A 27,782-nucleotide genomic window follows, 5' to 3' on the forward strand; every position below is an offset into this window, starting at 1 on the left:
TGTGCTTGTATTTTGTCCCTTGTATTTTCTGTCACTTGTCATTCGGCCTCTGAGAAGATCCTGCTAGAATCGAAACGTCAGGCCCACTCACTTTTGCACAAGAATGTAACTAAAACAGGAAATTAAAAACCACTTGGTATGTCCAAGATTAAGACAAAATACAAAGTACACAGTAATTGTAGCCGTGGTGTAGAGATATAGATGAGTAAGGAGGACACCAAGGCTTCTACTGGATATTGCATCTATTCAATCCGTGAAAACTACAAAAAAAAAATATATATAAATTCTCTATTAACGTACAAATATATTACAAAATAATCAGTAAATCGCAAGCATCACAAAACATACAAGCAGCACGTAAAGACTAGGAAATACAACGCAAACCTCAAATATGCAACTCAAATAGTTTCTACAATTACACATTAAAAACTCCATAAACCGCAATAGTTAGAACGTACCTCTTTAGTATCCTTTACTCTTATATAAACGCAAATCCCGTGACAATGTCACACAGTATCGGCATGGATTGCACTGGCTGCCACACCCTGGCACAAGTTACACGTATAGTATAAGGTATATATATATAAAGTATCTGGTCACACAACCGACCCTACGCACATCTACAATGCAAGTGAGGTCCCTGGATCTTTCCATGCCACATGCAGGAACGACCAAACAGAGGGCATGACCTCACACACTGAATAAACATGAGGCACACTTACAGTAATCCTACATACAAATATGAAGGTTTTCAATGGTGTAGTAGCCAGTATTGATACCTGTGTTCAGTGTTGCAGTTTAAAAAGTAAACAAAAGTGGTGGCTGTTTCATTTTACTGACATTTTAGGTCTTTCGCAGTGATGTTGAATATTTTCCCATTCGCGTTTCACGTGTGGTCTCTGACTTGGCCGAGCTAAGATCCTCATTGATGTAGATTCCAGAACCTTTCAGCTGAATACAGGATCTTGTAGGTTGCAAACTTGACTAATTTTGCTCATGGCTTTTGGTGTGTCAGTGTTCTGGATTTGGGGCTATATGGTGAGATCTATCAAGATGGCTGAGTTTGCAGATTGATATTCATTTGCTAATTTTACTAGTAGTTCTTCTGTACACTCACCATCTGTCTCATTCAATCCACATATTCTCAAACAGTTTCTCCCAGAATACTGCTCCTATGGTCATTCAGCATAGCCTTCATTCAATATAATTTGTTCAATACAATACAATTTATTCAATTCATCTAGTATAAATATATTTATCAAAACAGTAATAAAATACAATATTCAAACAATACATACAAAATGTTTGTTCATACAAAATATATAAAATCTATATCAATTGATATTCTAAGTTTTTCGATTGAATAAAAATGGCAGCTCTGTATACAAGAAAATCTTAAACAACTGTACTATGAAGGCTACTTTGGCAAAATATTAGGATTACTTAGCTTTCTGTTTGATTGCACATGTACATTGCACGTGATAACTCCTTAGGGAGGCAAGCAAGGAGTGATTCTCATCATCATGAAGTTTTTCTGGCCAGTCTCATAAACTCAGCTCTAGCAGAGGCATTCAGTGTCCATCATATCTTGGTATTAGTTAAGTTTTTTGCACTTTTCAATGAGTTTAGGTCTTCAACGACATTATGTATCTGTACTTGCTTGGTTTCCAGGTCTGTTTTAAATAGATCCTCAATTTCATGGAAGTTTCTCCTTTATTGCTTTGGCTATGGCTGGAAGTGAGCCTTTCACATAATTCCTCAGAGTTTTCTACGATAATCTCTGCCATTTTCCTCAGTATCAAGTGGTTTAGCATCTGGCCTGTTAAGCTTAGGCCTGAGAGAAGGTGGAGTGTCCTCCAACGACTGACATCTTCTGGTCTCAATATGCGTCTTCTTCGTGTTTGCAGATTTCTTTAAATTCATGATTGGAAATGTTCTAAATAATCAGCTGAAAGTTCCCAATATCAGTTTACAAGAAAATAGCCGCCACCAGGGAGAATTTGATGAAATTTCACGAGATAAGTTAATATGTGACTTTGCTCTACATTGTCACACTTCAAAATCAAAACCAAAAAACCACAGAACAAACAAACAAAACAAAAGCTAAACAAAATAAAACAAATATTGCTGAACCAACAGCATTCCTCTTCAGAGCAGACTTTTCTTTCTTTACCATCTCTTTCCTCTTCCCTTCAGTAGAAGTTCCCAGAGCCTTTCGGACGGCATCCATCCCCGCTGTGGATATTGATCGTTTTGATGATCCCGACTCAGATGACTTGGGCTTAGAATTTTTGTCCTCATTAAGAGTAATGTAGCTTCTCTTTTGCTTCTTTGGACTGACCCGTTTCTTTGTGGTTGGAGAAGAATCAGAGAAGGTAATTCTGCTCTCAGGGGTAAGATAAAGGTCAGAAGAGATGTGTAATCCTTTCTTTGGTGGGTTGGTTCTAAAATGAGAGATGGAAAAAAAATTATGTTATAACACCAGACATATTTTTTCCCATGGCAGTTTTGAGATTGATGCAGTTACTAGTTTCTGATATAAATTTGCTATAAAATTTAAGGTAAATTATTCCATAAATAATACAATGTTTGCACTATAAAGAGATTGAAGGGATCTGTGATCATAGTTTTGATTCTTGATTTATTCACCTAATTAAAGTTATCAATGAGTATGTAAATGGTTCCATTTAAACTTTGAAATCAACACCTACATTTTTACATTGTAGTGTTAATCATATACAAAGGAACACAAACAAAGAAGTTTAACAACTTTTTACGACCTTTCATTCAGAAAGTAAAAGAAAAGCTGAAATGTTAGGATGGTCTTGGTTTTTTCCAATTGTTAACTTTGAGTAATGGTTCATCTACTTTGGTACATGTGCTAGGATATTGTAACCAAGAACAAATAGTTGCTTTAAATGACATTCCCAGAATGTTAGCTAATGATCAGTTAACAAACAAATATTCCAACATGTCGCAGAAACTCACCTTTTAAGGTTTTGATACTCTACAGCCTTCTCTTCTAGTTCAGGCTTTTGTGAATCTATTCTCTTTATCAAGGCATTTGTTCTCCTTCCTCTCCTGTTGTTCCGGGGAACCCTCTGTGGGAGAGGCATCAATGTCCGTTGAAACAGTTCCACCAGAAAGCTCATATCAGCTCCATCTTCATTGTCAACTTTTACTTGTCTCTGAATATATAACACTAGGATAAGTTCAATCTCTTCTTGTGAAATTACCTAAATTGCTGTGTTTACATTAATACCTATAAATGTAAACAGCAACTTTATAGAATTACCACTAACAACTTCCACATAAGGGAATGGGAGAGTGCCCCCTCCTCCTTAGAAATATACGATCATGGGCTGTAGTATTTGTAGCACAGTTGTCAATTGTATACCCTGGCAGGGGTGCAACCATGTATACTATTTGAGACCTCGACCGCCAGAAAAATCAGGGGGATCAACCACCACCTTCCCCCCACCACCCCACTGACAATTTGTTAACATTGCAAAAGTACGCCTACAGACATAAACCTATAACATACAGTTAAAAAGTTGGTGCAACTTGTAGTCGAAAATTATGAAATATTGCTTCAAAATATAGCACTATTTTGCATCAAAGCAACTTCACGTTCACACAATTTCCCATCCGAATGTTAGTTCTCGGCTAGGCTATGGTATAGGACAGAGATATTTTGTGTACAGCTAAGAAGTTTGCTGATGACACCAAATTGTATTCTGAGGTCTCTTCCAAAAGCGATTCTGAGAAATTTCAAGCGGATTTAGATAAGATTTTTTCCTGGTCTCAGGGGTGGCAAATGCTTTTTAATATTGATAAATGTAAGGTAATGCACATTGGTAGTAGTAACCAAAAGTTTACATACATTCTAAATGGTGTGGAGTTACAGGAGGTCTCTGTTGAAAGAGACCTAGGTATCTACATTGACTCGTCTCTGCAACCTTCCAAACATTGTCTTGAAGCTGCTATAAGAGGTAATAGGGTTTTAGGTGTGATCAAGAGGAACTTCAGTTTTCTGAAAGAGGACATCGTAGTTAGGCTTTTTAAGCAGTTGGTTAGGCCTTATCTGGAGTATGCTGTGCAGGCTTGGAACCCTTATTTTGCTAAGGATAAGGAAGTACTTGAAAAGGTCCAGAGGAGAGCTACTAGGATGATTAGTTCCTTAAAGAGGGTTCCTTATTATAGGCGGTTACAACTGTTGAATCTCACCACACTGGAGCTTAGGAGGTTACGTGGGGACTTGATCCAGGTTTTCAAGATTGTGTATGGTTTCGACAATTTATCCTTTACCGACTTTTTCATGTTTGCAAACAGTAGTTGTACTAGAGGTCATTGTCTTAAACTTCAAAAGTCGCATAGTAGCATTAATATTCGGCATAACTTTTTTGCTTATAGGGTTGTGAATGAGTGGAATAGTTTGCCTGAGAAAGTTGTACTTGCAAGTAGTGTCAATGGGTTTAAGAATGCTTTGGACAAGCACTTTCAGCATTGTAATCGGGTCTGAGTGTTTGTGTCTTCAGTTTTTTCCCTCTCTTTATAGGGTCCTTGATGGGGACTTAAGTGTCCCTCCTGATCCCTTTTTCTACTAAACTAAACTAAACTAGGCTACAGTAGTTACTTAGAGTAGACCTAACATGAGCCTAACGTTATAACCAAGTTAGTATTCGAAATCGAAGTAACAACGATCAATGGCAGATTTGCGATCGACAGCAACAAACAACTACCTGAAGCAAAAGCTATTGATTCTTACGTCTCTTAACAGTTTTAGTATGGTTTCTTTGCTTAGTATTTCAGGATGTAAAATGTCAGGGTGTAAAATTTCAGGCTCAAAAGAACTTCCGGGTTCCTTCATTTTGTTCCTTGCTGATGGCGCTAGTACAAATAAATTGAGCTGATGGCGCTATTGCAAATATATTGGGCTTATTGCGCTTGTACAAATATTTTGGTCTGATGGCGCTTGTACAAATCAAATATATTGGGCTGATGGCGCTAGTGCAAATATATTGCTTGAGGCACGCAAGAAGTTGTCTTAGCTTTTACCTTGCCTGTACAATTAATGTGAGCGCGCCCTAACATCCTCAGTATTAAAGTTCCTTTTACTCAGTATAACGTAACTCTACATAAGGATTTCTACTCTTTCGAAAATTTGTCAAAAACAGTTCGTACTAAAGCTAATTCCCCTGACAAGCAGATTTGTAAAAGGGCGCTCTCGGTTAGTATTATAATTCGACGATATTTACATAGAACGAACGTCTTGACCAAAGACTACGCAAGAAGGGGACCTATGGCAGTCTTCCAATCGCCGCACCTGAATTATGGCTATCGAACATCTCCTTTGCTCCATTCCCAAAAATGTTTGAGAGGAGAGTTTGGGGAAGGATGAGGGGATGGGGGTAGAGTGGTACATTGTTTCCCTACACTGCTTGTAGATCATTCCCTGATAAATCTGGTGTGGTTGGGAGAAAGGCGTGCATTACGAAGATACATTGCAAAGATGTGGGGGGGGGGGTGAAGGGGGGGGGTGGTAATAGGAATGAAGAGATTAAGGATGGAAGAGACAAAGTGGAAAACGTGATAGCAAATGTGGTTCTATATATTAATCATCTCAATTTAATGGGAGGAGCAATAATCTAACAAGTTGTCAAAGAACAGCAATAAATACAAAATATTAAAAATATTTGATTATTTTAAACAAGAAATGTTAAATGAAGTCTTGGACTGACTGCTTGTGGATATACTCTGACTAAACTGTCCTCTTACATGTCTACTTGTTACATTTGAATGTTTCTTGTTTCTAAGCTTTATCAAACTTAAAATTGAAAACAAGAAGAAAAAAGATCAAAGCAAAGAAGTTCAATTAGCAAATAAAATTCATATTAAAATATTGATAGGCAGCTGTCTCAAGCTTAACTTTTGTAAGCACAAGTAAATTTATCCTTCTATGCAGCAGGGGCTCAACCCCCCTCCTACACCCCTACCAACTGACGTACAGGATATTACAAAGAGATTCCTGGTGTACTGTATGTAAATAATATAAATTGTATGCACACCACAACCTAAACAGTTGAAAATCCTTCAGCTGGCTTTCTAAGTTGCAAATACAGCAACATGTTTACATTTTAGCAACCTCCATTTTACCAAACTTTTTTAATATTTTTATACCCATCTTAAGGATGACATATTGGTGGTTGGCCTCCTGCTATACATATATTTTTTGTTTACCTATAGTTTCTTATGTAGAGCTACAATTACACAACTCAAGTCAAATTCAAATATGGTGTTTTAAGTCTTCAAGCAATTCCCTGAGTGGATGTTGATAAATTTTGTGATTCTATTTCCACAAGAAACAACTCACATAGCAATCATATTCACTAGCGTAACTAGTCTAAAATGATTTCAAATATTGAATCAAAAGTCGAATTTTTTTAATTTTTAAAATCTGTGTATTACATGTGATTGATATTAATATAAAATAATGTCTAAGATATGACACATTGAGAATGGGATAAGATAATAAATTAGTTAAGATATTTCAAAACTGCTAGCTAATTTGGTTAAACACCTTAGATGGTGTTTTACTTTGGTAACATCGCTGTCCAATTTTGAATTGAATTGAATTTATTGTCCACAATTTGAAATTCGGCTTACACAGGTCGTAAACGAAGAAAAAGAAGAAAAGCAATAGTATAAGTAAGCTATACATATACAGTAATACAAACATATTTACAGCAAGTCCTACAAATAAGAAACAATTAAATATATGGATAGAATTAGGCACAATTGAGTATCTGTAGCGATTTTGATTGAAACTCTGCTGGTTTGGTAAAATTGCCGACCAAATACTAAATATAGCTATTCTAATAATGCCAATAACATGGAGCTTATTATAGCCCACTGTATTCTTTCAAAGTTTCCAAATATTTCTAATTATCTGAAGCAGTGTTCACTTGGGCACGGTAGAAAAAAAAGGATCAGGAGGGACACTCAAGTCCCCATCAAGGACCCTATAGGAGAAAAAAAACTGAAGACACAAACACTCAGACCTGATTACAATGCTTATAGTGCTTGTCCAAAGCATTCTTAAACCCATTCACACTACTTGCAAGTACAAATTTCTCAGGCAAACCATTCCACTCATTCACAACACTATTAGAAAAAACATTATGCCGAATATTAATCCTACTTTGTAACTTTTGGAGTTTAAGACAATGACCTCTTAGCAAACATGAAAAAGTCAGTGAAGGATAAATTGTCGAAACCATACACAATCTTGAAAACCTAGATCAAGTCCCCACGTAACCTCCTAAGCTCCAGTGTGGTGAGATTCAACAGTTGTAACCGCCTATAATAAGGAACCCTCTTTAAGGAACTAATCATCCTAGTAGCCCTCCTCAGAACCTTCTCGAGTACTTCTTTATCCTTAGCAAAATATTAATATTATTAGTAATTAAAAAATATAAAATCTGTGCTGAAACTTCTCAAGAGTTCAATTGAATCATTATAAGCATGCACTTAGTAAGCTAATAATCTTTGAGTGAAAAGACACAGATAAGACTGGTGTCTTAGCTCAAACACTGACTATCATTTCTGGATCAATACACTGTAAGTTTATGATAGAAACGGCTGCAAACTGAACAATCAAATGCACTATATAGCTTTTAACTTGTGATTGTGTTTCATCTGAAAGATGTCAGGGCATGTAAGAGATTGTTCAAGGCCCCCTTTGCTTCTTGGTTAGGGAATTCCTTGATAGCTTCTTTTGCAGTACCAACATAATGGTGGCAGAGATCTTTAGCCTTTTCAATAGCTGACCCTCCTTTCAAAGCTTGCAAAATCTGTAAAAAGAAAAGGTATGATTCTGAGTATTTCAATCATTCAGCATTGAGGCAGCAGGACAAGGTGGACCGACATACAGAGAGACAGATGGATGGACAAGGAAAAACCATTCAACTTTAACTACATGGTGAGAAGAAAGTGATTAATGAGTCAAAAGCAAAGATGAAAACAAAAGACAGCTCATTTTTAGAGGAATCTTATGGATAACCTACACTTTATTGAATATAGAAATCCATCCCACTGGATGGACTGAAAAGCCCTGAACCAGCCTAGTAGTATATCACTTTTCTTTCCAAGAAGGTGTACAAAATTTACATCATAACCTGTTTTTCACCTTCCATTTTTGTTTCATTGAAATCGTAAATGGAATGTTTCAACAATCTTGTTATGATCCATTTTCGAGAACAGCTTGTTTATGAAATGGTACCGAAATCCACAGCTATAAGAACCAGAGGCACAACCAACTTTTGTTTACTGGGGAGGAAGGGGGAGGGGTATGGGGAAGGGCTTAGATGTATATAGGCCATGGCAGAGGTTAAAGGAGAGCGGTTCCCCCCCACCCTTTGAGAATGTTTTTGTAAAATGAGAGGTGTGTAGATGCAAGAATGGTGGTAAATTTTGTAATAATGTTGAACAAGTTTCAACTGTTTAGGTTGCAGCGCACACTAATTTTGTTGTATTATGCATTGGCATTTTTGTCTGCTGGTGGGGAGGCTGACTGTTCCCATTTGAATTTATTCTTTGGGGGAGGGGAGGGGAGGGGGAGGGGAGGGAGGAGGGTTGAGGGGTTTGAAGTTTTGGCACCTCTGATAAAATAAGCCATGCAAAAATTTTCATCTTCCATCTACATCAGGGTTCCCCTAACTTTATCCCCCCACAAACCCCCTGTGGATGTCAGAGTTGTCCACGAACCCCCAACTTTTCGACACACAATCTGAGTCATTATTATACTATAATACGCATAACTGCCTGTTTCTGTTTCATAATTCAGTTATTTATCACATGCACGGTACGGTACCGTGCATGTGATAAATAATTGCCATAGTAGTATGTACTACTATGGCAACATATGCGTATGGAACGCAAAAAGCGTTTGTACATTGCTAAATTATATGATCAATCACATTTTAGTTCAAAAACAACTACTCTAGTTTTGACTTTCAGAAAAGTGTCACGAACCCCCTGGGATGGACTCACGCACCCCCTGGTGGTTCATGCACCCCAATTAGGGAACCCCTGATCTACATGAAATATTGATCCAGAGTTAATTTCATCTAAAATAATTAACTATTTGTCTCAGAAACAATTCTTAGTGGTTCCTGTTACATTGATGGTACACTGACTTCAACACTGGTTACCATGACGAGAACAACAGTCTGCCTGAATATTCTCCTATTCTCACTCTGGTAACAATGATATATTCTACAAATTTACACATCGGTTGATTATGTTATTTATAGCTGTTTATAACTGTAGTTATTTGAATAAATGCTTTCCAACTTTACAAATGACAGAAATCATCTGATAACAATTTTTGAAAGAATTTCTCTCTACTTTCTTACCTCTGAATGTGAGAGACCTTTAACGGGTGAAACCTCATTCTGTAGTATGACTGGACTGGACATTAAATAATTATATCCATCTACTGGTTCTTTTCTTATCTGGATGAGATCTTGATGTAACTAGAGGAAATAAATAAATATGGAGTCCATTGTGTACTCTAATTACTAGCTTTTGACATCATAATTCCATCTTGAGGCAAAGTAAAGAAAAGTCACCCCCCCCAACCCCACCGTCACTAGAAATAATCAAGATCGTTATTGAAATGAATTCAAAATGTCTATTATGTATGTAGTTTGAGAATTTGTTAAAAACCTAGACCAATGACTTGTACAGGCTTGCTACTGTCGGTAATTAGACACTAGTGCACAGTCAATACATGCAGCTACAGTCAATACCCACAACACAATGGACAGCTCAGGTCCAGATAAAAGATAACAAGGTATCATGTTTCGCTACTGTCTGCATTTTGTAGCGACAAGAAGAAAAAAACTTCACTTGCAAGCAACGGAAAGTTCACTTTTTCAGAGGGCGGCACACGTTTTGGGGCGAGTCTTCAATGACTTTACTACAGAGAAAGTTTGATAACCAGAGGCAAAACCCATTTCTCATTTTTCTATAAACAGGTAAATTTTGAATAAACTTTACTCTCAAAATCCATAAACATGTCCATGTGACAAGTCTCCAAAGAGTTACACTCACCTGTTGAGCCCATGCAAGATTCTTGCCAAATTCAAATGCTGAATCTATAAACTCTTGTCTCTGATTGGTCAATAGCAGAGCTGACTTACAGCTGTGACCAATCAAGCTTCCTGCTGAATGAAACACATAGTCCTTCCACTCATCGAAGCTTTTGACGGATGGCTCATGATTTAGCTTTTCATAGTTCATTGCATCGAATGCAGCTTGTGTCATGTGATCAATGGACTGAGAAATTAAATCAACGACGAGAGTGTTTCTGAGATTGGCCAACGCCGACGATGAACTGGCAAGTAAAAAGTCTCCACTAAGAACAGCCATTTTGTTTCCAAATTCAATATCCTTGAGAGGACCATCCGAGGGTAAGATATTACTCAAGTCAAAGACTCCACGATGAACTAGAAATGCTGTGTAGATCATCTCGGTAATTTCCGCTAAGGTTCTCTGGCTGTAAGAGAGGAAAGCAGAGACTGAGCAGGGCTGTGTGTGAACAGATAAAGGAAGAAGCTAACAAAGTTAGAACTACTGTAAGTTAGGAAAGAGAACAAGGAAAACCAGGGAATGTAAAAGTTAACAAACCACTGTAATTATTTATAAAGATTTGTTCTCAATTTCTGGAGGAAGAAGCAGACAAGGTTTGACAATGCATATTGGTACTAGGACAAGATAAGATATATTACATTTCAAATGCTGCACTATTAAGATGGTGGCCTTACGCAAATAACTTCTTCTGGTGTATATAATTGTTTAGTAACTATGGTCATGCCAATAGTGAGTGTCCTTCAGGAGGCTTATTTAAATTAGCATCCACATCTTTGAAATGTTGTCCCTACTTTTATCCTTTTCTAGTGCAAAATTAGTGGACTCAAAGAGTAAAAGTTGACATTTTCCAGGTGATCTTATATTTATTCAGTGACTGTGGAGTAAGATTACCATCGGTACAGATCTGTGTCGACCTAAAAGTCAGCTGTCGTTGGTGATGACTCACCTTGGATGTATACCACTAACAAATGGGACCTTTGGGTCCATCACAGATGAGGAAGGTCCAGCTGCCTTTGCTACCAGTAACACCACCAAACCTCTCATTTGAATACTGTGACTCCCATCATTGAGGAAGTTTCTATTTCATAATGGAAAAGGAAAAAAAACACTCAATGTAAAAGACGAGAATCAATAAATAGTATTACTAAGAATTTAGGATACAGAATCTGTCGATTCTCTGATAAGTTATCACATAATGTATCCAAAGTACTATCTTTGTCTATCTGAGTTCCCTAGCAACAACAGATTGAGAATCAATATAGGTCTGGCAAAAAGGTTTCAATGCAAAGATATCAGTTGACTCAGTGCTATCTTTACTTGCTATTTGGAAAATATCCCAGCACTCCAGCAATTATAATTTCCACACTATCATAGTTCTTGGTATGTCAAGTTCTATGACAAAGATGGTGATTTCCTTATTATGGTGATGTGGCCAAGAGAGACTGGTTGCGTCTGTAATACCTCATTTGAGTCAATCCACATCAATCTTCAGCAATTCTGGAAAACCTTGATGGAGGTCATATCTCAGATATTTGTCTAGATTTTATTGTAAGAGCAAAGATATTAATGGCTAGAACCAGATTCCAACCAGTCTGAAAGCCACAGTATCTTGCACACCAATGTAATCAGGTATCACACCCAGTTTTATTCCACACAACCCAGAAAGCAACAGGGAAAGGATTTCAAGAGACATTTGGCTTTTTACATATGGGTCTGTTCACGTTAAAGCGCCCATATTAGCATAAATGGCATTTGGAGCATTGTAACAAAATACTTAGAGATTCTAGAGATACAAATATGATCGCGGCAATTAAATTGTGCGCTTGAACGTGAACAGACCCATACACTTTAATAAATAAATGAATAAAGAAAAACTGATTACATAAATTATAAGGAAATGAATAGTGGGAAATTCCATGTATTCACTTATTCCATGTAATTTGTCAATTTTTATCATAAATCTGTGGCTATTACTAAAAGATTTAAAATATGATGAGACATTATAGATGCAGTTTTATCACATCTTTGTGAATTAATTGTTCATATCAAGATTTGTTTCATGGAATGACTCACTTTGCTGTTTGTAAAAGAGGATGTTTGGTCCCTACCAGCTTGCGAAGGTGAAGGGCAACGCTTGCCAGCTCATCGCTTAACAGACACCTGAGACTCATGAACGATGTAGGGTATCCCACAATCCTCTCTGCTTGTGATACTGCTTTCTTCCACGGTTCTTTCCCAGAGAAAGCAAAGAAACTAACTGCCCTATCGTGTGGTAGCTGACAGCTTTCTACTGGGTAAAGTAGGCCTACGTTGCGCTTTAACAGTAAACTGGGGCAGCACACATTTAAATCAGACATGCCTCTGAGGTTGAGTGCATAACTCTTTAGAGGTCTTAGTAATGGTCTTCTGAATATCAAATTCATTTTTAATTCACAGTAAGTTTCCTGAATTCGGAGAGGTGGAACAATGAAAAGATACAGAAACACACTGAGTCAATATTGAACATTAATCCGAAAATCAACGAGGGTTTTTACAAAATGAGGGGGAACTTAAAGTATATACATATACTGCTGAATTTGAAATTTGATAAGTTATGCATCAAGCACAGAAGTAGCTCATGAATACATCTCATGTATTAATTTATTTTCAGCACTAATGCAAAGAGGCATACATTATTCTGTTCTTATTTGTCATTATATTAAATTCAGCACACCATGTAAAATAGCATGTAATGTATATTAGCCATTCGAAGAATCCCACAATGCAAATTCAAACAATTCTATCAAACACAACACATTGCCTGTGAAATTAATTGAAAATCAACGATTCTGAACGGTTTTGAAAGAGGGAATAACATGATGCATTCTTTATTAACCTGGTGCTTTGTTAGGCAATCAGTGAATGTGTAATTTCCTATTTCCAATAGCTCCACCCTTGACTCACAGCTGAATAGAAATGACATTTTTAACTGAACCTAGAATGTCTATTGTGAATAGCATTTGCTGCACAGCTTATGCCAACAGAAATTCATAAACCACAAATCTTCTATACATCATCTAAACACCAGACATTTCCTGAGCAGTATTCATGTCTTAAAACGTGAATTAAAAATCTAGTAAGACTGTTACTTTACTTCTGTGCTTAACTTAAGAATATGTGTAACATGAAAACTCATGCCAATTGCCATAGCAGACACATGTTTTTCGCGTAACTACCCCATTTTATACTAGAACTATACAAAAATATATCAAAAGAACATAAACCGGCGTTAGGCCAACAGCTTGTTGTGCCAAACCGTCCTTAGTTTCATGTGTTATCGTGATTACTGATGTTTCTGTAGAGTTTCCGGCTCATTTAGAATCTTTTTGGTATTAATCGTTTTTCTAGTAATTCCTGTTGTCAGATTGTCAATGCGATATAATCATAGGTGACTCACTACATGCTGGGGTTATCATGCAGTTTTGGACCGCTCAGCCCCAAATCGAAGAGTTAGTACGCCCACAATTCAGGACTGTTGGAAGACACACCCCCACGATAAATTCCCGTCTTATAACCGACAACTAGCCTAGGCCTACCGTCTGACCGTAGTACTGGACACTGACTATGGCCATAGGAAAATGGAGGAAAATACCCCAAATTTAAAAGGTAAAGAATATATATTTCATAACGTGGCTTTTCCATCTTCGCAACTTAAAACGGTCCTTGAAATTTGAAAAAAAATTCTTAAGTTCCAACTAAAGACCTAGCAACAAGATAGTGCATTCTGCATGAGACGTCCAACACGTCTCTCAGGGGTTTCATGCAGCATGAGACGTGACAGATGCATCATTCTTTGCTATTGTAGATGTGCAAGTCATACTGTACTTGATCTTTAGTTATCAGCCAATCCTGCAGTTCTCAGGGTAGGATTTCATGTAAATTTCATGTATATTCAGGATGACTGGATAAGCTAATTTAAAGAGGCCATGAGATAAAATATCCAACTAATCGAGAGTAACTTCCTCTGAATCTATCAGGTTGGCAAGTTTTTTTTTATGCAGGTACAGGTACTAGCACGGTCAGAAAAAAATGTTTTTTTCCCCAGGAACATAAATCCAACTTCGTCAGTTTTCCCGCCGCGGAACGCAGTGTAGGGGGTGTCTGATGGGGAATGTGCCCCCTCAGAAGCTGAAGCTTTTTGAAAATTGAAGACCCAATTGACGCAATTTGGTGGCCCATTTTTACAGTGATTGCCAGTGTACTACACATGTGTTAAACCATGTTACGGTAGCACATGAGTCGTTTTTATCCTGTATAAAATTTCAGCAAGTTCCCTACTTTTTAAAATTTCACATTCACTTGATATATTTTCTAAGTAATTGCAATTTTCCCACTAGGATTTCATATCTCTGGGACCTCAACAAGTTCATTTTTGTATGCTGTACAGTAGTACTACAGTAAACAGGCGCGTATCCAGGATTTTCTAACCCGGGGGGCGCGAATTACTATCTAAGCGGAGCGCCACCATCGGTTGGCGCGGAGCGTACAAGAAAATTTCTGGTTTTGATACCCCCCAGATCACCGGAAATGGCACTTCTCGGGCTTGAAAATGAGCAACCAGATGTACACTTTTGCCTGAGAACCGCAGTATTTCCCAAAAGTTTTTTTCCATCCATAACCTTTTTGAAGATTGTCACCAGTCACACATCATGTTCCACCTCATTGCATGTCCTATGGATCATTGCTTTTGTAGATGATTCTACGTCACGGCCCACAATATCCGAAAGCCCCACTTTTCAAGGTTTTAAGCCCATTATTTGTTGAGAATTTGAAAATTCACATTTCTCGTGAATAAAATCACTTCAGAACATACCCATAAGGTTGCACAAAATTCAATCTATGGACAAGCAATATAGAAAAACCTCCTTCAACCCCTAACAGACAGGTCAAAATTGCACGAGTAGAGGAAAGTATGATGAAGAATGTTGGTGAGGAAATTGTCGAAAATTCCGACACAGTTAATTTTATTGGTGTACAAATATTCAAACCTCTTATAATGGCTATTATAAAACTGCGTTGAAGGAAATGAAAAATAGCAGATATTTCCGATATGAGGTATATCGAAACCAAACACTACACACATAGGCGTAGGTCACGTAGGAGGCGGGGGCTGCAGCCCCCCCCCTCCCCGCAACCAAATTTTCCCCATTTTTTTCTGGCACCTACTGAAAGAAAAATAAATAGCAATGAATAGCTTAAAAATGATCTCCTTGGTAATTAAAATAAAGTTTTAAGCTTGACCGATATTACTACTGTAAAAGAGAGTTTTGACATAAATGGATCTGTATGCTTTTTCTCCATCTACATAAGACATTTGGTTGTTGACATTAGCATCCGGCGGTATACTGTGCAACTTTGACGGACCGTACGGTAAACGATGGCATGCGATGTAATGACCGATGCTTGCTTATATGATATTGGCATTGATATGTTGAACGCGCGCTTTGCGCGGGAAAAATTTTGGCTTTTTTTTCGGGCAAGTCATTACAGCCCCCAAATCCAATTGGGCTCCTACGCCTTTGACTACACACATAGACATAGAGTTTTTGGGGCTGTTCATCCTGGAACATGCATTTCAATGCTCACTGATATGATGTGATATCTGCTCTTTGCTTTACAAATTCGAAAAGGCGTGTAGCGAGTAATTACCAAGGGAGGGGCGAAGCCTGTAGGCAAACTATCTAAGCGAAGCGCCACCATGAGTTGGCGCGAAGCGTACAATAAAATTTTTGGCCGAAAATGCCTCCCAGATCGCTGGAAATGACACTTCCCAGGCCTTGTAAGTTGCATCTAAGCATTGTCTATTTTGAAATTACTAGCGATGTCATAAAGAAAATTTGCTTGGGGGGGGGGCGGTCGCCCCTTCCCAAAATGCGTCATGTTCCCCGACGACTCTGTCGAGTTCAAGACCAGCCACAGTTGGTTCCATATAGCACAATTGTACAATTGTTTAAGGCGTCCATACACACACACGCGTTATGATAGACAATATATAGTATTTTACATAGATACATTAGTGAGAGAGGAAAAATGGAAACGTCAAAAATGGAGTTGTCGGTGTAAGGGGTAGGGTAAGGCGCACACCCCCTCCGTAATCCTTGATCTGTCACTGGCTACCCTGTGTATATAGTAGGGATCAGCGCTTTAACTATGACTGTTCCTCTTTCCGAGGTCTTGGCTATCTTCTACTCCCTCCTTTTCTCCCTTTTCTCTTCTTTTTCTTTTCCCTTCCTTCCTCTCCTCCTTTTCTTTTTCCCCCCTCCTTTTCCCTTTTTTCTTCTCTTTTTTCCTCTCTTTTCCTTACCCGGGGGGAGCGCGCCCCCATCGCCCCCCCCCCCTGGATACGCGCCTGGTAAAGCCGTCGCGGTTAGTCCGATCAGCCACACCACGCCATGTTAAAATTCGCTGTGTATCATGCAAGACCAGGCTGCTTCAGCATCGCCGCAATTGACCAATCAGAGAACGATATTTCGTCAATGCCCACGATGGCACGGGGGCGTTACCAAATTGGCAGGTCAAACTACGCTACACGCCACCATGGTTGGCGTGTAGCGTAACAGAGAAAATTTTGAAAAAAAAGGCCTCCCAGATTGCAGGAAATGGCACTTCCCGAGCTTGAAAACAAGACCCCTGTAATGCCAGAGTAGTCACATTTAGCCTACTTGCCGTCATCATTATTGAAAATTATTGAAAAACATACCTCCCAGATTGCATAAAATAGCAGTTCAGATGTGCCATATAGAAAACAAGATTCTCCCTTGTCTGTTTTTGTACCCGATTAATCTTCTGAAACACATTTTTGAAGTATGTTTCATTTCGGTTCTTTATTCTTTGCCATTTTTTTCTTCTTAGTCCTACTTTTTTTTCCTTATTTTTTTTGGCGCGGTGAATATTGGTCCCGCTTTCGCCGGACCTGCCGTACCTACTCCTAAGCCCCTGAATTTGCAGTATCCCAGCCCGGGAATTAGCTAAGACAGCGATCGCCTTTTTGTTCCTTTGGTTATTTCTAGATTGATATAAAACAATTGAATAGTACTGAAAAACCACAGCGCATGTTACAGATGCGGCGAGATGCCTGTCATAGTTGTTTATTCTTTGTTTTTTTCTACTTATTTTTTTTACAAAGACCCCATGAAAAAGGATTGGCATTAAACTCTATTATTTATATCGTCGCTATCTGCGGGTCTTTATAGGCCTACGTGCACTTTTTTAACATAAAAATTTTGAAAATAGTGGTCACTAACAATCGCTAGCGTTGTGCGGTAGTCAGATTTCACAAAACCGGTAGTGTTGCAACATGAATCCCAGTATCGTAACTACAACCGGTATTTTCCTCAACTTTCATCTATGGTTCAAAGCACTTAGTTACGAGACTGTCAATGTCATACATTCAATATGCATAGCCTAGGCTACAGTATGCACATACTCTTACACGCACGGTTATAAAAAATATAAAAAATTACACGCTAAATTAGGGCCTTTGTTTTTTAACATACACTTCCAAAAGAAAAACACAAACCTTGGAAAACAAGAGCCCAAGGGCACTGTGGTTCCTTGCTTGGGGTATATGACAATACACATAATATTATCAAGCAAGATTGGGCTCAAATAGTCCAAGTAATTGTGGTCCTACATGTACCCATAAAGTAACCAACACTATAGCCAACACTTTTGTGATCACAAAATGTGATCGGATTTTTGATCAAAAGGCACTTTTGAGATCTAAATATGGCGTCGAAAATGTAAGAAATATAAGGTCACCTACAAGCGGGTCAACAGATATGATAACAGATGACATGACCTTTAAGTTTGAAAATGTTCCACCACCCCATTCACAACTTGTCCCAAATTATCAACCGTGTCACACCTTGGCATTGGGATTTAATTGCATTAAATGTCTAAAAATTAACTTTGACCTCCTATAACTTCACACACAAAGCTCATCCAGGGGTCAACCTATTGACATTTATGATCAGAAGGTACCTTTAACATCTGAAAATACTTGTATACATAACTTCACACACAAAGGTCACCCGTACAGTAGGTCAACCAATTGACATTTTTGATCGGTGAGACCCAAATAGAGCATCAAAACTGTAAAAATTCAAACATTTTTTCTTTGCCCATTTTCTCCCCCTAAAATACTAGTTTTTTAACATTAGCTGACCTTTGGTGACCTTGGATCACATGACTGTTAAGTTTGAAAATATTCCCCTATACCATTCGCAACTTGTCCAAAAAAATCAACCTTGTCACTGGGAGTTATTGCATTAAATGTCTGAAAATTAACTTTGACCTCCTATAACTTCACACACAAAGCTCATCCAGGGGTCAACCTATTGACATTTATGATCAGAAGGTACCTTTAACATCTGAAAATAGCATCGAAACTGTAAAAAGCTACAAAACACGAAAAGGTCACCAGAGGTCAAATTGAGGTCAAGGGTCACCCAGATGTGGGTCGACAATTGGATTACATTGAAGCAACTCCCAACCGTAACGGACAATTTGTTCTCAAGTTATCGCAAAAATACTACTTTTTTATCATTAATTGACCTTTAGTGACCTCGGATCACATGACCGTTAAGTTTGAAAATATTCCCCTATACCATTTGCAACTACTCCAAAAATATCAACCGTGTCACACCTTGGAACTGGGAGTTATTGCATTAAATGTCTGAAAATTAACTTTGACCTCGTATAACTTCGCACACAAAGGTCACACAGGGGTCAACCCATTGACATTTATGATCAGAAGGTACCTTTAACATCTGAAAATAGCATCGAAACTGTAAAAATCCACAAAACAGAAAAAGGTCACCAGAGGTCAAATTGAGTTCAAGGGTCACCCAGATGTGGGTCGACAATTGGATTACATTGAAACAACTCCCAACCGTAACGGACAATTTGTTCTCAAGTTATCGCAAAAATACTAGTTTTTTATCATTAATTGACCTTTAGTGACCTCGGATCACATGAACGTTAAGTTTGAAAATATTCCCCTATACCATTTGCAACTACTCCAAAAATATCAACCGTGTCACACCTTGGAACTGGGAGTTATTGCATTAAATGTCTGAAAATTAACCTTGACCTCATATAACTTCGCACACAAAGGTCACACAGGGGTCAACCCATTGACATTTATGATCAGAAGGTACCTTTAACATCTGAAAATAGCATCGAAACTGTAAAAATCCACAAAACAGAAAAAGGTCACCAGAGGTCACCAGAGGTCAAATTGAGGTCAAGGGTCACCCAGATGCAGGTCGACAATTGGATTACATTGAAGCAACTCCCAACCGTAACGGACAATTTGTTTTCAAGTTATCGCAAAAATACTACTTTTTTATCATTAATTGACCTTTAGTGACCTCGGATCACATGAACGTTAAGTTTGAAAATATTCCCCTATACCATTTGCAACTACTCCAAAAATATCAACCGTGTCACACCTTGGAACTGGGAGTTATTGCATTAAATGTCTGAAAATTAACTTTGACCTCATATAACTTCGCACACAAAGGTCACACAGGGGTCAACCTATTGACATTTATGATCAGAAGGTACCTTTAACATCTGAAAATAGCATCGAAACTGTAAAAATCCACAAAACAGAAAAAGGTCACCAGAGGTCAAATTGAGGTCAAGGGTCACCCAGATGCAGGTCGACAATTGGATTACAGTGAAGCAACTCCCAACCCTAACGGACAATTTGTTTTCAAGTTATCGCAAAAACACTAGTTTTTTATCATTAATTGACCTTTAGTGACCTCGGATCACATGACCGTTAAGTTTGAAAATATTACCCTATACCATTTGCAACTTGTCCCAAAATATCAACCGTGTTATACCTTGGCACTGGGAGTTATTACACTAACTTTCTGAAAATTAACTTTGACCTCATATAACTTAACATACAAAGGTCACCTTGGGTCAACTTATTGACATTTTTGATCGGTGAGACCTTAATAGAGCATCAATCTATACAAATTCAAACATTTTATTCTTTGCCCATTTTCTCCCCCCAAAATACTAGTTTTTTAACATTAATTGACCTTTGGTGACCTCGGATCACATGACCGTTAAGTTTGAAAATATTCCCCTGTACCATTTGCAACTTGTCCAAAAATATCAACCACATCACACCTTGGAACTGGGAGTTATTGCATTAAATGTCTGAAAATTAACTTTGACCTCGTATAACTTCGCACACAAAGGTCACACGGGTGTCAACCCATTGACATTTTTGATCGGAAGTTACCTTTGGTATCCAAATCTAGCATCAAAACCAAACATTTTCTTTTTTGCTTGTTTCCTCCCAAAATAAGCACATTTTTTCTAATGTGACCTTTGACCTTTTGACCTTGGTTTCAGATGTAGTTTAATCTCCTGATTCCAAAAAACAAAACGAGAAGTCTGTTCAACCATCCTAACTCCGACCGAAAAACTTTGACCCCATATAACTTCGCACATAAAGGTCACACGGGGTCAACCTATTGACATTTATGTTCAGAAGGTACCTTTGACATCTGAAAATAGCATCAAAACTGTAAAAATCCCCCAAAACACGAAAAGGTCACCAGAGGTCAAATTGAGGTCAAGGGTCACCCAGATGCGGGTCGACAATTGGATTACATTGAAGCAACTCCCAACCCTAACGGACATTTCGTTCTCAAGTTATCGCAAAAATACTAGTTTTTTTATCATTAATTGACCTTTGTTGACCTTCGATCACATTACCGTTATGTTTGGAAACGATGCCTTACCCCATTCACAACTACTCCCAAAATATCAACCATGTCGGACCCTGTCAATGGGAGTTATTGCTGTTTTTAATATATTGGTTTTTGGCATCTAACTGACCTTTGGTGACCTTTGCGGGCACCAAAAACAATAGGGATCTTCCTCTTACTATGGGCTATCCACCCAATAAGTTTCATCATGATACACCATTTCCTTATTGAGATATCGTGTACACAAGCCAAGCGTCACATACACACACACACACACACGCCAAGTTGAACGCATAGGTTCCTTGCTTTGCAAAAAGCAAGGAACCAAAAAGCAACCCTCACCATCCTTCGTTCATACTCGACGTACGATTTTAGATTATCACATTTGCACATGGATTAAACTAGTAATCTGTACACAAAAAGAAATTGGGGGTTCCCCACTAATCCATGATATTGGAATTAGGGCAACCCCTTCAAGTTCAAAATTTCACAATGAAAAGTTTTTAACTATCAACAAGTCACCACGTGTTTGGAACATCAGACAATAAGAATGTAACATAGGGGCTACGTAAATACCGGATTATAAACTACATACATAAGAATAGTACAGATTTATTCATGTCGTTAATCGGCTGTTGTTTACTCCAGAAAATATACTTTCAATACATACGATATCAATCTTTTGTATGATAAATCTTAAAAATTAAAAAAGTGGCGAAAGATAACTATAAATGACATCGTGGAACCCCCCGCATTATTAAACGAATCCATTTCATTACAGCATTAACTCTCAAGTACCACACAGCAGTGTGTACCAGTACCGTACCCTAGGCAATAATAATATACAGTCCCGTGCGAAGATGGATTTAAACTGGATATACTCCCTGCGGTTTTGGCTCAAAATTGATGAAATCGTTATAATTATTTTAACAAAATGAGGTGAAATGCATAAGGGTAAGATTTTGTTCATGGGAATCTTCACAATCATCGTAACTTGAAGGAAAAATAGATAACGAAAATTTCAGAATAACTTCAGAATAAGTCCCGTAACATGCTGAGCCCAAGTAGCGTTAGATATTTGGTGTAGCCTAGGTCAAAATTACTACATGAAAAGTTGATTCGTTAATATATAGGTCTAGGCCAGTACGTAAATTGATCAGATATTATTCAAACTAAGAACACAGAAATAAACGTGTTTTCTTTCTTTATTTCAAATAGTAACATTTATCTCTGCTCCAAAATTTCCTGTGACTAAAATTTCTCTGGAACGAGGTTCCTGTGTTACCTCCTTTTTCCCAGCCTGGCAGGAAGGTTTGTACCATTGTGTATATTGAATAGCCAATCACAGCCAAGTTCATTTCTTTGCATCAAATATGCACGTGTCACTCGCTCTAAAGATGTAAGATTTGTAAGGTGGGATACTCCTATTAGAGTCTATATCCATCCGCTCGATTGCTCGATTGTTATCCTTCAGGAAAAGTGCCAAAAAGCAGCAGGAGAACATCTTTTGTTACAGTTATCAATCATAATCTCTTTTTTTTGTGGCTTGAATGTTGAACAGCATGAATGGCAGGCCAGGAAAAAAGAGGTAACACGGGAACCTGGTTCCCGGGAAATTTTAGTCACTCGCGGGAAATTTTGGAGCAGAGATAAAAAAAAAATGAAAAAAAACAAGACAGCAAAAACAGAGAACTATAAAAAAAAAAAAAAAAAAAAAAAAATCGCCCTCGTTATATCAGGTGTCTGTGTAAAATTAATAGTGACATGCGTTTGCTTTAGCAGCGCGATAAGTTCTCACAATCTCGCATCAAATTTGAAGCAGTTCGGGAGGGTCGAGCACAATTACCGGGAACTTCCCGCAAAGTCACTGGCAAATTACGGCTTCCACGAAGCAATTTCAGTACCAGCGACAATAACCTAACATCCACACAAATCTCCGACCACATGGTAGCCTTACTTCACACTAAGTCAACGTGGAAATCTAACCTAGCGATCTGTTTATTCGCTCTAGTTGTGTCGTAAATAAAAAATATTTTAATATATAATAATATACATGGAAACTGCAATCTTCGACCACATGTTAGCCTAACAACCACACTAAGTCAATGGGAAATGTAGCCCAACGATCGTTTCGCCAAAAAAACAACAATACTTTGCGTAGCTTTTTTACATACTTTCCAGGCTGCTATCGTCGCGCATGGTACCCGAACACCACACGTAGTCAACGGGAAAATCTAGCCTTAGCATCTCTTTATTCGCTGAAATTGTGACGCAGTTAGCTAAAACTAAAATATCCATGAAATACTGCAACAAGCATGTTAGCCTAACAACCACACTAAGTCAATGGGAAATGTAGCCTAACCATTGGTTTGCAAAAAAAAAAAAAAAATGCGTAGCTTAGTTTACAACTTTCAATTTGCTGGAAATCGGCATTTGTTTGGAAGGTATGTGCTATGTCTTAAATAGGGAAAATTGTATTTTATATTGGAGTAGTTTCTAGTTGTTATTATTTCTTTACATCAATCTGGTAACATTCTAGAGTAATTTTAAACAAGTTACGATGGTACAATTTGCTTTTCAGTTGATTGGCCTGAGCATACATTTTCTAATCGAACTCGAACGGAGTTAAATAGGTAACGAATAGGTATGTTTAACTTCAAGTTTGTAACATTTCTATTTGTTCATAAACGGTATAATACTGAAAATAAGTACAAAATAAAGTCGGAATGTAGCCAATATGTAAATAAAATTTACACTTTGGTAAAGACTGAAGATGGATGGTTTGTCTGAGGTGCTTTTTGAGATGGATATTTTGAGTAACTATTCTTAGCCCATTTCAAGCCATTAATAGGTGACATACACGTCGAGGTAGTTAGGCCATTCGCTGAGCACAGTGCTGACTAGGTAGGATGTCATATTTTCGTATTTTGGAAATTTGTAAAAAAAAAAAAAAATCCCGAGAAACTCCAGAGGTTGTTTGATACAAACAAAAGGATAACTAAGAGCCTTTGTATTACAACGAAAGCAAAAGGAAACAGGAAAATCACAACAATAATTTTTTCTATCACATATTTTATTGCTGATTTCGTATAAACGGGATATTTTCTCTTTTTGAAATAATCGGAATCGGTACGATTATGAAAAAATAATTGATATTTTCTGTTATGCATAATCGTTTGATCCCTAGAACGGATTACTAGTTTAATCCATGTGCGAACGTGATAATCTAATATCGTACGTCGAGTATGGAAGAAGGATGGTGTCGGTTGCTTTTTTCCAAGGTTTGTGCTTTTCTTTTGGAAGTGTATGATAAAAAACAAAGGCCCTAATATAGCGTGTTATTTTTTATATTTTTTTTTATAACCGTGCGTGTAAGAGTATGTACATACTGTAGCCTAGGCTATGCATATTGAATGTATGGCATTGACAGTCTCGGAACTAAGTGCTTTGAACCATAGATGAAAGTTGAGGAAAATACCGGTTGTAGTTACGATACCGGGATTTCATGTTGCAACAAAACGACTCATGTGCTACCGTAACATGGTTTAACACATTTGTAGTACACTGGCAATCACTGTAAAAATGGTCCACCAAATCGCGTCAATTGGGTCTTAAATTTTCAAAAGCTTCAGACACCCCCTACACTGCGTTCCGCGGCGGGAAGTCCGACTTCGTCGGATTTATGTTCCCGGGAAAAAAACATTTTTTCTGACCGTGATGAATGGAAGTACATGTGGTGAGGAAATTGAGTCAATTGAGCCTACCGGACAGCCCACTTTTGAAGGGTAGCCCATTTTTTGTTCAAAATTTCAAAATTCACATTTCTCGTGATTAAACTCACTTCAAAACATACCCATAATGTTGCAAAAAATTCATCTATAGACAACCAATATAGAGAAACCTCCTTCAACCCCTAACAGACAGGTCAAAATTGCACAAGTAGAGGGAAGTATGATGAAGAATGTTGGTCAGGAAATTATCGAAAATTCAGACACAGTTAATTTATTGGTGTACAAATATTGATACCTCCTATAACGGCTATTATAAAACTTTCTTGAAGGAAATGCATAAAATACCAGATATATCCGAAACCGAACACTACACACATAGGTCAAGGTGGCGGGGTGGGGGGGGGGGCCTAACAAAATATTTCTGTCTGAAAATTCGGGCAATATGCTGAGAATTTTTCGAGCACCTATACTGAAAGAAAAATACATTGCAATGATGTAGCTAAAGGAAATGAATAGTTTAAAACTTATCTCCTTGGTAATTAAAATAAAGTTCTAAGCTTGGCCAACTAATTTGCAATTACTAATGTAAAAGAGAGTTTTGACATAATTGGACCTCCATGCTTTCCTCCATCTACATAGGACAATTCGTTGTTTATATATGCATCCCACTTTATACTGCGCAACTTTCAGTGACCGTACGGTACATTATGGCATGCGATGTAATACCCGATGCTTGCTTATATGATATAGACATTAACATGATGAACGTGCGCGGAGCGCGCGAAAATGTTGGTTATATTTTTCGGGCAAGTCGTTACAGCTCCCCAAATCCAATTGGGCCCCTTCGCCTTTGAATACACACATAGACAGTTTTGAGGCTGTTCATCCTGGAACGCCATTTCATGCTCACTGATATGATGTGATATCTGCTGTTTGCTTTACAAATTCGAACAGGCGCGTAGCGAATAATTTGCCAAGGGAGGGGCAAAGCCTGTAGGCAAACTAACTAAGCGTAGTGCCACGACGTGTTGGCGCGAAGCGTACAAGAAAATTTTGGCCGAAAATGCCTCCCAGATCGCTGGAAATGACACTTCCCATGCCTTGTAAGTTGCATCTAAGCATTTTCTATTTCGAATTTACTAGCGATATCATAAAAAAAATATGCTCAGGGGTGGGGGGGGCGGCAGTCGCCCAATTCCCAAAATGCGTCATGTTTCCCGACAACTCGAGTTGGAGACCAGCCACAGTTGGTTTCATAGCACAATTGTTTAAGGCCTCCATACACACACAGACGTTATGATAGACCATATAGTTTATATCTATACATTAGTGAGATAGGAAAAATGGAAACGTCAAAAATGGAGTTGTCGATGTAAGGGGTAGGGTGAGGCACACGCCCCTTCCGAAATCCGTCACTGGCTACCCGGCCATGTGTATATTATAGGGTTCAGCATTGTAATGGTGTCACTGTTCCTCTTTCTCTTCCCAGTGTCTTGGTGTTTATCTCCTACTCCCTCCTTTTCTCCTTTTTCTTTTCCCTTCCTTCCTCTCCTCCTCTTTTTCCTCTCTTTTTCCCCTCTTTTTTCTTCTCCTTTTTTTCTCTCCTCTTTTTCTTACCCGGGGGGGGGCGCGCCCCCAATGCCCCCCCCTGGATACGCGCCTGATGTCAATCTGATGCAGTATGAGCATTGTGAGTTCGAATCTCACATCTGCCGAAAATTTTTGTTGTTCATTTTTATCTTTGGTACAATTATAGAATACAGGGCCATTCATTAACTCTTCCCAGCATCCGGATGCGCGGTGTGTCTGTACATGTCCGTACACGTATGACGCCCTCTAAATTCCATCACGTATTTCATTTTGACTCCTCATCCGCGCATCCGCGCATCCACCCCGGGAGTACTAGGAATGGACTTAAATAATTTTCGAAAGTTTCCCCATATACCATCATGTATTTCATTTTGACTCCCTCTAATTTCCATCACGTATTTGATTTTGACTCCGCATCCGCGCATCCACCCCGGGAGTACTAGGAATGGACTTATATAATTTTCGAAAAAGTTTTGACATATACCATCACGTATTTCCAATACTGAAAGTCACGTATGTATGAAGATATTCCACATCAATAGTGTGTCGTTCTTAAAAGGCATCCGTACATGTGTGACGCCCTCTAAAATTCCAACACAGAAGTACTAGCAAAGGACTTAGGAAATTTTTGACTCCGCATCCACGCATCCGCACATCCACTCAAAAAGAAAGAACTGGGACTTTGACATTTTCTACTCACATACGTACTGGGGTGAGACTGAGCATCCGCGCATCCGGATGCTCAGATAGTATCATCGAGTGGCCCTGTATTCTATAATTACTCCTTATCTTTTATTTATCTCCCATACCAAGCACTTTTTGTTCAGAAATCTATTTCATTTCTTCTCATTTTTATTACTTCCCAAGTGCAACCTTTACTGTGAACTCAATACAGAATAGAGTATTGTCTTCAACACATCACATACAAGAAAAAATGTTCCTTTGATTCTTTCTTAGATAAATGCTAGATCTTTTGTAAATGTGTGTCACTGAAGCTGTGAAGGAAAAACTTAGAATAATGATTATTAGGCCTAACCTTGCAGCTTTTAATTATACAATTTGTAGGTCTGTTCTTATTATTTCAAGGACTGTCTAATTAATAATACTTTGTGTCAACTGCAAATTTCGCAAAACTACTCCCTGATTCCCTGAACAATTCATATGCACAAAGATTCGTTAAGAAGATCACTAAGATTGGAAATTTGTGGCAAAGAATTCTTACCAGGTTTCCAAAATTTTGGAAGGAACACAGATTTCATATAAGAACTAAAAATTTAGGTGTATGGCTAAAGCTAAAGGAATAGCTTCGATAGACTACACTGCAGCATTGTTCCTTTCGCGAGTTCCTGCTTGCGGGAAGATCACATATACATACATACATACACGTATACATACAACGAGGTAAATGAATCTGGAGAAACTATCACACAGTAAATACGCGTGTACGCGCGTACCATGTATGGAGGGTCATGTGATGTGTTTCAGGGTGGTACTAATATACTACTCTCCCTATAACGCATGATGATTTCAC

General features: G+C 38.1%; 2 protein-coding genes across 4 annotated transcripts; both read right to left on the minus strand.

Moving 5' to 3' along the window:
- Positions 1-219: 219 nt before the first annotated feature.
- Positions 220-4,882, minus strand: LOC139962763 (uncharacterized). Of its 3 annotated transcripts, none has more exons than XM_071963074.1 (3): positions 4,769-4,882; positions 2,989-3,188; positions 220-2,444 (listed from the first exon to the last, which is right to left on the minus strand). In XM_071963074.1, the coding sequence occupies exons 1-3, from the start codon at positions 4,868-4,870 to the stop codon at positions 2,063-2,065; spliced, it is 684 nt and encodes a 227-aa protein (XP_071819175.1). In that variant the 5' UTR covers positions 4,871-4,882; the 3' UTR covers positions 220-2,062. The 3 variants fall into 3 exon arrangements, with proteins under 3 accessions (XP_071819175.1, XP_071819176.1, XP_071819177.1); XM_071963075.1 differs by having other exon boundaries at positions 2,989-3,202; XM_071963076.1 differs by having other exon boundaries at positions 4,743-4,862.
- A 769-nt stretch (positions 4,883-5,651) lies between these two features.
- On the minus strand, positions 5,652-27,630 carry LOC139962890 (all trans-polyprenyl-diphosphate synthase PDSS2-like). The gene is made up of 6 exons (XM_071963278.1): positions 27,474-27,630; positions 12,229-12,599; positions 11,102-11,233; positions 10,117-10,561; positions 9,417-9,536; positions 5,652-7,853 (listed from the first exon to the last, which is right to left on the minus strand). The coding sequence occupies exons 2-6, from the start codon at positions 12,576-12,578 to the stop codon at positions 7,695-7,697; spliced, it is 1,206 nt and encodes a 401-aa protein (XP_071819379.1). The 5' UTR covers positions 12,579-12,599; positions 27,474-27,630; the 3' UTR covers positions 5,652-7,694.
- Between the last annotated feature and the right edge of the window lie 152 nt (positions 27,631-27,782).

The sequence above is a fragment of the Apostichopus japonicus genome, chromosome 21 (genome assembly GCF_037975245.1).
Source record: "Apostichopus japonicus isolate 1M-3 chromosome 21, ASM3797524v1, whole genome shotgun sequence".
NCBI lineage: Eukaryota > Metazoa > Echinodermata > Holothuroidea > Aspidochirotida > Stichopodidae > Apostichopus > Apostichopus japonicus.

Bases quoted from the DNA above. Each gene is read 5' to 3' on its own strand.
- LOC139962890 (XM_071963278.1), bottom strand. From the start codon at position 12,578: ATGAATTTGATATTCAGAAGACCATTACTAAGACCTCTAAAGAGTTAT. The intron at 9,537-10,116 runs GTGAGTGTAACT...TATTTCCTCTAG, and splicing joins ATCTTGCATGGGCTCAACAG to TTACATCAAGATCTCATCCA. The intron at 7,854-9,416 runs GTAAGAAAGTAG...TTCTTTTTACAG, and splicing joins AAGGTCTCTCACATTCAGAG to ATTTTGCAAGCTTTGAAAGG.
- LOC139962763 (XM_071963074.1), bottom strand. From the start codon at position 4,870: ATGAAGGAACCCGGAAGTTCTTTTGAGCCTGAAATTTTACACCCTGAC. The intron at 3,189-4,768 runs GTAAGAATCAAT...TTATATATTCAG, and splicing joins TACTAAAACTGTTAAGAGAC to AGACAAGTAAAAGTTGACAA. The intron at 2,445-2,988 runs GTGAGTTTCTGC...CTCTCATTTTAG, and splicing joins GAGTATCAAAACCTTAAAAG to AACCAACCCACCAAAGAAAG.